The sequence below is a fragment of the Oncorhynchus mykiss genome, chromosome 27, assembly GCF_013265735.2.
Source record: "Oncorhynchus mykiss isolate Arlee chromosome 27, USDA_OmykA_1.1, whole genome shotgun sequence".
In the NCBI taxonomy this organism is placed as follows: Eukaryota; Metazoa; Chordata; class Actinopteri; order Salmoniformes; family Salmonidae; genus Oncorhynchus; species Oncorhynchus mykiss.
Genome location: NC_048591.1, coordinates 27,396,703 through 27,409,052, shown reverse-complemented (window position 1 = coordinate 27,409,052; position 12,350 = coordinate 27,396,703). Strand labels below are relative to the sequence as shown.

The 12,350-nt window shown below is 45.1% G+C and overlaps 1 protein-coding gene across 2 annotated transcripts in view; it reads left to right on the top strand.

Moving 5' to 3' along the window:
- The first annotated feature begins 4,672 nt into the window (after positions 1–4,672).
- The window catches only part of LOC110507885 (kinase suppressor of Ras 1), a 71,279-nt gene continuing 63,601 nt past the window's right edge, over positions 4,673–12,350 (top strand). The window contains exon 1 of one of the 2 annotated variants that reach the window (XM_036965147.1): positions 4,673–5,130. In XM_036965147.1, the coding sequence (XP_036821042.1) occupies positions 4,996–5,130 (135 nt within the window). In that variant the 5' untranslated portion in view covers positions 4,673–4,995. The remainder of the gene's footprint in view (positions 5,131–12,350) is intronic. The other variant, XM_021588271.2, reaches the window with a different exon arrangement.

The following is a 12,350-nucleotide window of genomic DNA, read 5'->3' as shown; positions in this document are numbered from 1 at the left end:
GCTTAAATCACTGTACACATCAAGACAGGCTTCTATTTGAACCAGGTGTCTATTTCCTTAATACACACAGCATTTGCTCATTTGCATAGTTAATTGTCTAAGTCACTTCCAGCATTTTAATCAATTTCCTGCAATAATGTGTTGTCATTTACACAGTCACGTGTATTTTGTCTCAGTGTGCCTCTATTTCACAAAAAGTATTATTTTCCTTGTAATGGAGACGCAGGGAGTCAGTTTAATAGGAATGAGCATAGAGTGAATACAAAAACAGGAGTAGCGTCTAAACATGAAAACAGGAAACCATACTACCTAATGGGTGATACAAAGGAGTTCTAGATAAAGGTGAAGTAATCAGGGAGTGATGGAGTCCAGGTGTGCCTCATGGTGGGGAGCAGGTGTGCGTAATGATGGTTGCCAGGTGTGTGGTTAGTAGACCGGCGACGTCGAGCGGGGGAGTGGAGGTAAACATAACTGTAACCCCCCTCCCCCCCGACACACGGCTCCAGCTGCAGGACAACGCAGGCCAGGGTACGGTCGAGAAGTGGGCAGGTCTGGTCGAGAAGCGGGCAGGTCCGGTCGGCGAAAGTGGAAATCTCGGATGAGGTTGGGATCTAGAATGTCATCCACCGGAACCCAACACTGCTCCTCTGGACCGTAACCTTCCCAGTCCAACAGCTACTGGAGCCAACCCCCACAACATTGGGAGTCCAGGAGGGATCTGACAGCATGTCCAGGGGAGGTGGAGGGGTGTCGCGGGGGGCGACATCAGCCAGGGGACCAGGAACCTCCGGCCTGAGGAGGGAAATGTGAAAAGAGGGTGAGATCCAGTAGTTTGTGGGAAGCTGTAATCGGTATGTTACCTCATTGACCCTCTGGAGGATTTTGAATTGCCCCACAAACCAGCTTCAGGCAAGGCAGGAAGAGCTTCAGGCAGGGCTTCAGGCAGGGCAGGCAGAGTGAGAGGTTCCTGGTGGAAAGATGAGATCAACAGGATGGAATACAGGCGATCAACAGGACGGAACACAGGAGCCTCAATGCGGTGGCAATCCGCCTGCACCTTCTGGCAGTTGGACAGCGCGTTGGAGCCTCACATGGACAGCGTTCCAAACTTCTTTGGTGCCCCAGAACCACTCGTACACCACAGGGGCTTCGGTCTGGCTCGGGGTCCACAGGGCCAGGGCCGGCTGGTACGCCAGGACACACTGGAAGGAAGACTGCCCAATGGAGGAGTGACAAACTGATTTCTGGGCGTACTCCGCCCAGGGAAGGAACCGGGTCAACTCCCCCTGCCGGTCCTAACAGTGACTCCTCAGGAATCTCCCCAGCTCCTGGTTGGTCCTCTTCAGCTGCGCGTTGGACTGAGGCCGGACCCGGATGTGAGGCTGACCGTGACCCCCAGCTTCTTCTAGAAGACTTTCCATACTCGCGACGTGAATTGGGGACGGGACCACAGTTGGTGCTGGAACACCTGGAGAGTGCTAGGGAGACCAGCTAGAGGGAGAAAACAAAATGATTTGGAGAATCTGTCCACAACAACCATAACAGTGGTGAAACCATCAGACCGGGGAAGATCAGTAACAAAATCTATAGACAGATGGGACCAAGGCCGCTCAGGCACTGGGAGGGGAAGGAGTTACCCTGCTGGGGCGTGCCTGGAGGACTTGGTTTGAGCACATACTGAGCAGGAATTGATGTAGCGGGCGATGTCCTGTGCAAAGGTGGACCACCAGCACTTAATGGAGATGGATTGAGTTGTGCGGGGATATACCTGGGTGTCCAGAGGCAAGGGACATGTGTGCCCAGGTTAATAGCCGATCCTTTACCTCCGTAAGAATGTGGGTGCTCTCCGGAGGACAGGTAGCAGGTTCCCTCTCCAGAGCCTGACATATGTCCACGTCTATGTCCCAAAGCACAGGCGCAAAGATTTGGGAGGGCGGTATGATGGGCTCCCTCAGATCCGGAACGTCTCCCGAATCGTGGAGACGTGACAGGGCATCGGCTTTTAATGTTCTTTGAACCTGGGTGGTACGACAGGGTCCTCCTGCTGTAGTTGGAGTAGTCGCTCACCCCCCTCTCTGCCCTACCGTGGATGATCGAAGACTCCTCTGAACAGAGCCATGAACCTCCCATAGGAACCCAGCTCCTCCTCTCTGCCAGATGGCCATATCACACTCAGCAGTGAAATAACCAGGGCAACGTTGGACCTCTCAGGGGCGGGGGCTCCCGTTTGATGAGCAAAATAGAGGGAGCACTGGAGGGGTAAGCCACTGCATTTGGATGGAGTCCCGTCATATTTGTCCAGAAGGGACAAACGGGCATCGTTGACCTGGGCAGACTGCTGAATGGGCTGGGGTGCATGCTCGCTGGGTTGACTCATGGTAGAAGATCCTCTGCTCGTTGGGGGTGGCGCCTTAGAGGAAGATTTAGACGTTGAAGAACGCAGAGGACCTCATCCATAGTCGTCCCCAGTTGCGCCAGCTGGTCGTGGTGTTGGCAAAGTGGTTCCCCCTGTTCGCCGACCATCTGGGAGATGTCTCATTTGGCTGCTGCTTCCATTCTGTGAAGTAGTATTATGTAATGGAGACGCAGGGAGTCAGGAAGCAGGTGCAGTCATTGAGTTTACTTCACCTTTATCTAGCACTCCGTTGTATCACCCATTAGGCTGTATTGTTTCCTTTTTTCATGTTTAGACGCTATTCCTGTTTTTGTATTCATTCAGTGATGGAGTCCAGCTGTGCCTCATGATGGAGCGCATGTGTGCTTAATGATGGCTGCCAGGTGTGTGTAATGATGGTTGCCAGGTGTGTGTAATGATGGTTGCCAGGGCCGGTGGTTAGTAGACTGGCAACATTGAGCGCGGGAGTAGAGATGACATTATTTATTTTCCTTTTTGACTGTGCATTTTTGTCAGTGCTTATTTTCGCCACTAGATGGCGCTCAACCTATTTCTGGTGGTCTGTACTTCCGAAGTTGTTAACTGGTGGAGGCTGGTGGGAGGAGCTATAGGAGGACAGACTCATTGTAATGGCTGTAATGGAATGAATGGAACAGAGTCAAACGTCTATTCCTGCCATGAAAATGAGCCCATCCTCCTATAGCTCCTCTCACCAGCCTCCACTGATGTTGACTGTTGAAAAGATGGCACCGTACTGGATGGCTGCCGTTTTGTGAACTCCGACCCAACTTTGCTATTTTGTAATTATTTTGGAGTACTATCCGCTATCATTTCTTATAGCCGACAAGAAATGTTGAATTTCAGATCGGCAGTTACTTACCTCAGCTCTGACTTTGACTCATCAGCCCTGGGCTCTTTCTGTAATTCTGACCCAATCTTTGATGTATCCAAGAGGAAACGCCGGTGTTACAGAGGCAAAAGTGGGAGTCCTGGTGAGATTAAGGTGAAGGGAAAACTGGCCACCTCTACCCTCCATTCTTCTGACCAAGATGGGTGAACAATGTTGGCCAATATAATCACTTGATAATAAGGTGGATGACCTCCGATCACAGATTTGTTACCAATGGGATTCTCATAACTGCAATATTCTCTGCTTTTCTGAGATACCCCCCATGGCTGTCCAACTCGATGGATTCTCCATTCCCGAGTGGACAGGACAGGGAAGTCAGGGATATTGACAGTGGGAGGGGTTTGCCTCTTCATCAACAACAAATGGTGTGCCGACTAGAGTGCAGTGGAAGTCTTGACCCATTGTTGACCCTTCTTGGAATACCTGATGGTCAAAGGCCGACCCTTCTACCTCCTGAGTGAGTTTTCAGCTATTGTTGTCTCAGGACAAAAAAATAACATGCTGGCAGTTAACAAACTGTACAAGGCTATAAACAAGCAGGAAAACTTGAGGCTGCTTTCTTCGTTGTGATGCCCAACTTCCATCAACACGTCTCCTTCACTACTAGGGGCAATAAAGGCTCCTAAGTGGCACTGCATCTCAGTGCTAGAGGCACAACCTGCCTTGATTGGGAGTCCCATGGGGCGGCGCACAATTGGCCCAGTGTCGTCCGGGTTAGGGGAGGTTTGGCCGGGGCTGTAATTGTAAAATAAGAATTTGTTCTTAACTGACTTGCCAAGTTAAATAAAGTATTTTATTTGTATTTTTGCACTCTCTATGCACACTCACAGGACTCTACACACACACACACACACACACTTAATTTGCTCACACACATAACATTCATACACATTTATACTGACTCTACACACACTCACATTCAATCTTCATATATGCTGCTGCTACTCTGTTTATCATATATCCCGACCCCTAGTTGCCCAGTATCCCTGCACATTACAGTTGGCTCAGAAATTGCAGCACGGCTGGCGCTTAAATGTACACACAGAGCCAACATTAATAATATGCATAACCATCTCTCATGGCTCAAAGTGGAGGAGAGATTGACTTCATCACTACTTGTTTTTGTAAGAAGTATTGACATGCTGAATGCACCGAGCTGTTTATATAAACTACTATAAACCACTACTCATTGCTGGTTTTAGAGCTTGCAAGAAAGGCATTTAATTGTACTTGTATGATATTGCCATCTTCTTGTGAAGATTTCTATATGTTATTATATATCCTGATAGGATAAACAGTTCTCCAGGAGTTGTGAGATATGATATTCTGCGCAGTGTGAAAGAGGTTAAAAGACGAGGCGGCCACTCTGTCAAACACCATGCATAAGTAAACTACGTAGCTCTTGAGAATACACGGAACCCACGGTGTGCTAAGTGAAGTGACAGACAGCTAAGACTTTAAAGGTTTTAAATTAACTGTTCTATTCGTTTTGTTTGCAGCTCTTGGGAGTCTATTACTAAGTGCAGATTATTTGTTTGTATGCGTTCCTGTAGCGTGTCTACTTTGTAACTGTCCAAACTCAACCCAACCTGTCAAGCCGTGCCAATGACGAGGAATGGATAGTGTGCCAGTCAAAGGTGGAAGGATGGTTTAAAGTAATTAACTATCGCACGGGGACAGTGGCGCAGCGATGGACAAGGACGCACTCCGCCAGTGCGAACTCATCCAGAATATGATCGAGATCTCCATCTCTAGTTTACAAGGACTCCGAACCAAATGCGCTACATTGAGTGACCTCACTCAGAAAGAAATACGCACTTTGGAGGTACAGTATGGTCACCATAGCCATAACATACACTTCGACAGTTATCGTAATAAACTTCAGCTTATTGGTGTGTGTGTGTGTTTGTGTGAGCGAGAGAGACAGTGGAACATGACATTGTTTGATGTGTGTTGTGCCCATGATATAGGCTACTAGATTGGTTTTTATATAGAAAATAATAGACATTGCAAGCACACCACATTCTTAAAATAAATACAAATGATACAGTGATATCGTGTATATCGCTCTGGCCCAAAGATGAACAGTCTTTGATGTGCTGTATTCCTATAGTAGGTACAGTTGAAGTCGGAAGTTTACATACACCTTAACCAAATACATTTAAACTCAGTTTTTCACAATTCCTGACATTTAATCAGAGTAAAAATTCCCTGTCTTAGGTCAGTTAGGATCACCTCTTGATTTTAAGAATGTGAAATGTCAGAATAATAGTAGAGAGAATGATTTATTTCAGCTTTATTTCTTTCATCACATTCCCAGTGGGTCAGAGGTTTACATACACTCTATTAGCATTTGGTAGCATTGACTTTAAATAGTTTAACTTGGGTCAAACGTTTTGGGTAGCCTTCCACAAGCTTCCCACAAAAAAATTGGGTGATTTTTGGCCCATTCCTCCTGACAGAGCTGGTGTAACTGAGTCGGGTTTTTAGGCCTCCTTGCTTGCACACGCCTCTTCAGTTCTGCCCACAAATTGTCTATGGGATTGAGGTCAGGGCTTTGTGATGGCCACTCCAATACCTTGACTTTGATGTCCTTAAGCCATTTTGCCCCAACTTTGGAAGTATGCTTGGGGTCATTGTCCATTTGGAAGACCCATTTGCAACCAAGCTTTAACTTCCTCACTGATGTCTTGAGATGTTGCTTCCATATATCCACATCATTTTCCTCCTCATGATGCCATCTAATTTGTGAAGTGCACCAGTTCCTCCTGCAGCAAAGCACCCCCACAACATGATGCTGCCACCCTCGTGCTTCATGGTTGGGATGGTGTTCTTTGGCTTGCAAGCCTCCCCCTTTTTCCTCCAAACATAACGATGGTCCTTATGGCCAAACAGTTCTATTTTTGTTTCATCAAACCAGAGGACATTTCTCCAAAAAGTATGATCTTTGTCCCCATGTGCAGTTGCAATCCGTAGTCTGGCTTTTTTTTATGGTGGTTTTGGAGCAGTGGATTCTTCCTTGCTCAGCGGCCTTTCAGGTTATGTCGATATAGGACTTGTTTTACTGTAGATATAGATACTTTTGTACCTGTTTCCTCCAGCATCTTCACACTGTATTTTGCTGTTGTTCTGGGTTTGATTTGCACTCTTCGAACCAAAGTACATTCATCTCTGTTTGTACAGATGAACGTGGTACGTTCAGGCATTTGGAAATTGCTCCCAATGATGAACCAGACTTGTGGAGGTCTACATTTTTTTGGCTGATTTCTTTTGATTTTCCAATGATGTCAAGCAAAGAGGCACTGAGTTTGAAAGTAGGTCTTGAAATCCACAGGTACACCTCCAATTGACTCAAATTATGTCAATTAGCCTATCAGAAGCTTCTAAAGCCATGACATTATTTTCTGGTATTTTCCAAGCTGTTTAAAGGCACAGTCAACTTAGTGTATGTAATCTTCTGACCCACTGGAATTGTGATGCAGTGAATTATAAGTGAAATAATCTGTCAGTAAACAATTGTTGGAAAAATTACTTGTGTCATGCACAAAGTAGATGTCCTAACCGGCTTGCCAAAACTATAGTTTGTTTACAAGAAATTTGTAGAGTGGTTGAAAAATGTGTTTTAATGACTTCACCCTAAGTGTATGTAAACTTCCGACTTTAACTGTATATTGTATTTAGGTTAATCTTCCCTGTTCCTTCCATGCCCATAATCAATAACAGTTACGTAGCCTAAGTCAACACCTATGTGTTAAAACTGTTTATTACAGATTTTAAACTAATAATTAACAGTTTATGAACTTCTTATAAAACAGTAAGACAGAAACACATTGATGAAAGGTACAATGAAGGATATGGCTGGCTGTCATCAGACAAAGTCTGTGTGATATTTTGACACATCTGTCCCCCCCAATGAATACTGTCAGTTTCACTTCTCCCTCAAGTCGGTATGTCCCCCAGGCAACCCACAATGCACAGCTCTACTCTTCACTAAAAAAAGATTGAGTTGCCACTTCCACCATGATCCAATCACATTGTTATTCAGCTGGGTATTACAAACGGAGCGACCTCCTTATAATGTAAAGCCCTTTAGGATCATACATACATGGAGATGCCAACTGTCATTATCATCACATCACCTATTCTGTACTGGTCATATCAGGTACAGTACCAATCTCCCATGGGATTGTTGACTTCGAAGCACTGGATAAGACCGTATGTTCTGGGTTTCTCATCGCTATCATTGCCATCTTCCCAAGGAGAGAGCTGGTTCAGGGAGTGCAGATCAGAGTGCTTGTTGTGTACTAGTGACTGTAGAAACATCTAATTGTGGACTTCTCTCCCTCCCACACATTCTCAGTGTGGGCTGTTGAACAACAAAATCAAATGAAGCGCAGTGGGAGGGGAGGAAGGAAGGGGAGAAAAGGGGAAAGAAGGGCGGAGAAGATAAAGGAGGAGATATCCAACATGGCCGTTTCTTATTACAGATAAACAGTGAGGGGTTGTCTTTAAGACTGGACTGGGGGAACCAGGGAACCAGCAGTCAACAACATGGTTAGAACAAAAGAGGCAGACTAAGCCACTGCCAGGCCTTTCTCTTCCTCTGTCTTTATCTGTGTCTCTCTCCTCTCTCTCCCTCCTCTCTCTCTTCTCCCCCTCTCTCTTTCTTTTTCATTCCCTTTCTCTCTTTTTCTCCCCCTCCTCTCTCTTTCTCTCTCTCTCTACCCCCCATCTCTTTTTATCTCTAACCCAAAATAGGCCTGTCTGTCCTCTACCCCCAAGCCATAAGACTCCTGAAGAGCTAATCAAATGGCTACCCAGACTATTTGCATTGTCCCTTCCCCCCACCCCCTCTTTTACGCTGCTGCTACTCTCTGGTTATTATCTAGTTATTATAGTCACTTTAACTCTACCGACATGTACATATTACCTCAATTACCTCGACTAACCGGTGCCCTCGCACATTGACTTTGTACCGGTACCTCCTGTATATAGTCTCCACATTGACTCTGTGCCGGTACCTCCTGTATATAGTCTCCACATTGACTCGGTACCGGTACCTCGTGTATATAGTCTCCACATTGACTCTGTACCGGTACCTCCTGTATATAGTCTCCACATTGACTCTGTACCGGTACCCCCTGTATATAGTCTCCACATTGACTCTGTGCCGGTACCTCCTGTATATAGCCTCCACATTGACTCTGTACCGGTACCTCCTGTATATAGCCTCCACATTGACTTTGTACCGGTACCTCCTGTATATAGCCTCCACATTGACTTTGTACCGGTACCTCCTGTATATAGCCTCCACATTGACTCTGTACCGGTACCTCCTGTATATAGCCTCCACATTGACTTTGTACCGGTACCTCCTGTATATAGTCTCCACATTGACTTTGTACCGGGACCTCCTGTATATAGCCTCCACATTGACTCTGTACCGGTACCTCCTGTATATAGTCTCCACATTGACTTTGTACCGGTACCCCCTGTATATAGTCTCCACATTGACTTTGTACCGGTACCTCCTGTATATAGTCTCCACATTGACTCTGTACCGGTACCTCCTGTATATAGCCTCCACATTGACTCTGTACCGGTACCTCCTGTATATAGCCTCCACATTGACTTTGTACCGGTACCTCCTGTATATAGTCTCCACATTGACTTTGTACCGGTACCTCCTGTATATAGCCTCCACATTGACTCTGTACCGGTACCCCCTGTATATAGCCTCCACATTGACTCTGTACCGGTACCTCCTGTATATAGTCTCCACATTGACTTTGTACCGGTACCTCCTGTATATAGCCTCCACATTGACTCTGTACCGGTACCTCCTGTATATAGTCTCCACATTGACTTTGTACCGGTACCTCCTGTATATAGCCTCCACATTGACTCTGTACCGGTACCTCCTGTATATAGCCTCCACATTGACTTTGTACCGGTACCCCCTGTATATAGTCTCCACATTGACTTTGTACCGGTACCTCCTGTATATAGTCTCCACATTGACTCTGTACCGGTACCTCCTGTATATAGCCTCCACATTGACTCTGTACCGGTACCTCCTGTATATAGCCTCCACATTGACTTTGTACCGGTACCTCCTGTATATAGTCTCCACATTGACTTTGTACCGGTACCTCCTGTATATAGCCTCCACATTGACTCTGTACCGGTACCCCCTGTATATAGCCTCCACATTGACTCTGTACCGGTACCTCCTGTATATAGTCTCCACATTGACTTTGTACCGGTACCTCCTGTATATAGCCTCCACATTGACTCTGTACCGGTACCTCCTGTATATAGTCTCCACATTGACTTTGTACCGGTACCTCCTGTATATAGTCTCCACATTGACTCTGTACCGGTACCTCCTGTATATAGCCTCCACATTGACTTTGTACCGGTACCTCCTGTATATAGCCTCCACATTGACTCTGTACCGGTACCCCCTGTATATAGTCTCCACATTGACTTTGTACCGGTACCTCCTGTATATAGTCTCCACATTGACTCTGTACCGGTACCTCCTGTATATAGCCTCCACATTGACTCTGTACCGGTACCTCCTGTATATAGCCTCCACATTGACTTTGTACCGGTACCTCCTGTATATAGTCTCCACATTGACTTTGTACCGGTACCTCCTGTATATAGCCTCCACATTGACTCTGTACCGGTACCTCCTGTATATAGTCTCACTACTGTTAATTTACTGCTGCTCTTTAATTATTTGTTATTTTTATAAACATTTTATAAACATTTTTACTTATCTACTTTTACTTAACACTTATTTTTCTTAAAACTGAAAGGTGGTTAAGGGCTTGTAAGTAAGCATTTGACTGTAAGGTCAACACCTGTTGCATTCGGCACATTTTACAAATATAATTTGATTTGTCTGTATAGGGTAGTCAGGCCTGAGCTAAGTGGCTGTATGAGGAGTTGGGTTTCTCAGGTCTGTCCATGTGAACCAGTGGCGGATTTAGGTATAGGCGACATGGACAGCCGCCCAGCATCTTGCCAGGGGCGGCACGAGGTGCCCGCACCCAAAAAATTGGTATGGTGACATTTGCGTGATTGGTTTTCTATCGCTCATTTGGACGTCTTGTCAATGATATCATGTCACCATGTGGGACTGTGGGTCAATTAACTTTGTCGGAGTGGGCGCCCTGATTCTAGTTTGTGAGCTAGTCAGGCTACTGCCTGGGAAGGTCTCCCACTCAGAAGTACGAGATGGGGAGGGGGCGGGGATAGGTTGACCTCAGGTCTCCCCACTGGAAGCCCGGGGTAGGGGGAGAGGGGGAATCTATCAAATAGCGCACCTCTAACTTTGTTCAGTACTAATGCAATTAGTAAAATCAGTCACACTACGAAATGCTGCCAAATAAACCACAATTCATAAATAATACTGTGAATACATAGTTAAACAGACTTATTGTTTCATTTTTGTCTGGTTTGTGAAATGGTTGAGAATAGTATAAAACCAGTCTGCACACCACCAAGGTGAATTGGTTTAGTCTTGACTCTTGGTTGACAGTGTTGGGGGATGGGTAATATATTGATGCTGGGTGCCAAATCAACACAAATGTGTTTATATTTCTCTTTGTCACTTCTTTTTGATATTTATGAGTCTTATTTTTGTATATATTTTTATATTTATATATTTTTACACTGCCGTTAAAAATTTTGGGGTCACTTAGAAATGTCCTTGTTTTTGAAGAGTTGCAAAGAAAAAGCCATATCTCAGACTGGCCAATAAAAAGAAAAGATTAAGATGGTCAAAAGAACACAGACACTGGACAGAGAAACTCTGTAACTAGAGTCACTGTAACGGCTGTCTTGGGTGTCTTGGGTGGAAGAAGGAGTGGACCAAAGCGCAGCGTGGTTAGTGTTCATCTTTTTAATGGAAAACTGAACACTTCAAAAACACAAAACAACTAAAACAAAGAAATAACACAAGAACTAGGGTCAGAACTGGTGTTTTGCGGGTACTATTTAATGAAGCTGCCGGTTGAGTACTTGTGAGGCGTCTGTTTCTCAAACTAGACACTAATGTACTTGTCCTCTTGATAAGTTGTGCACCGGGGCCTCTCACTCCTCTTTCAATTCTGGTTAGAGACAGTTTACTCTGTTCTGTGAAGGGAATAGTACACAGCGTTGTACAATATCTTCATTTTCTTGTCAATTTCTCAGAACAAGAATAGACTGACGAGTTTCAGAAGAAAGGTCTTTGTTTCTGGCCATTTTGAGCCTGTGATCGAACCCACAAATGCTGATGCTCTAGATTCTCAGCTAGTCTGAAGAAGGACAGTTTTATTGCTTCTTTAATGAGGACACCAGTTTTCAGCTGTGTTAACATAATTGCAAAAGGGTTTTCTAATGATTAATTAGAATTTTCAAATTATAAACTTGGATTAGCTAACGCAACATGCCATTGGAACACAGGAGTGATGGTTGGTGACAATGGGCCTCTGTACACCTATGTACAGTTGATGTCAGAAGTTTACATACACCTTAGCCAAATACATTTAAACTCAGTTTTTCACAATTCCTGACATTTAATCAGAGTCTTAGGTCAGTTAGGATCACCACTTTATTTTAAGAATGTGAAATGTGAAAATAATAGTAGAGAGAATTATTTATTTCAGCTTTTATTTCTTTCATCACATTCCCAGTGGGTCGGAGGTTTACATACACTCAATTGGTATTTGGTAGCATTGCCTTTAAATTGTTTAACTTGGGTCAAACGCTTTGGGTAGCCTTCCACAAGCTTCCCACAATAAGTTGGGTGAATTTTGTCCCATTCCTCCTGACAGAGCTGGTGTAACTGAGTCAGGTTTTTAGGCCTCCTTGCTCGCACATGCTTTTTCAGTTCTGCCCACAAATTGTCTATGGGATTGAGGTCAGGGCTTTGTGATGGCCACTCCAATACCTTGACTTTGTTGTCCTTAAGCCATTTTGCCACAACTTTGGAAGTCTGCTTGGGGTCATTGTCCATTTGGAAGACCCATTTGCGACAAAGCTTTAACT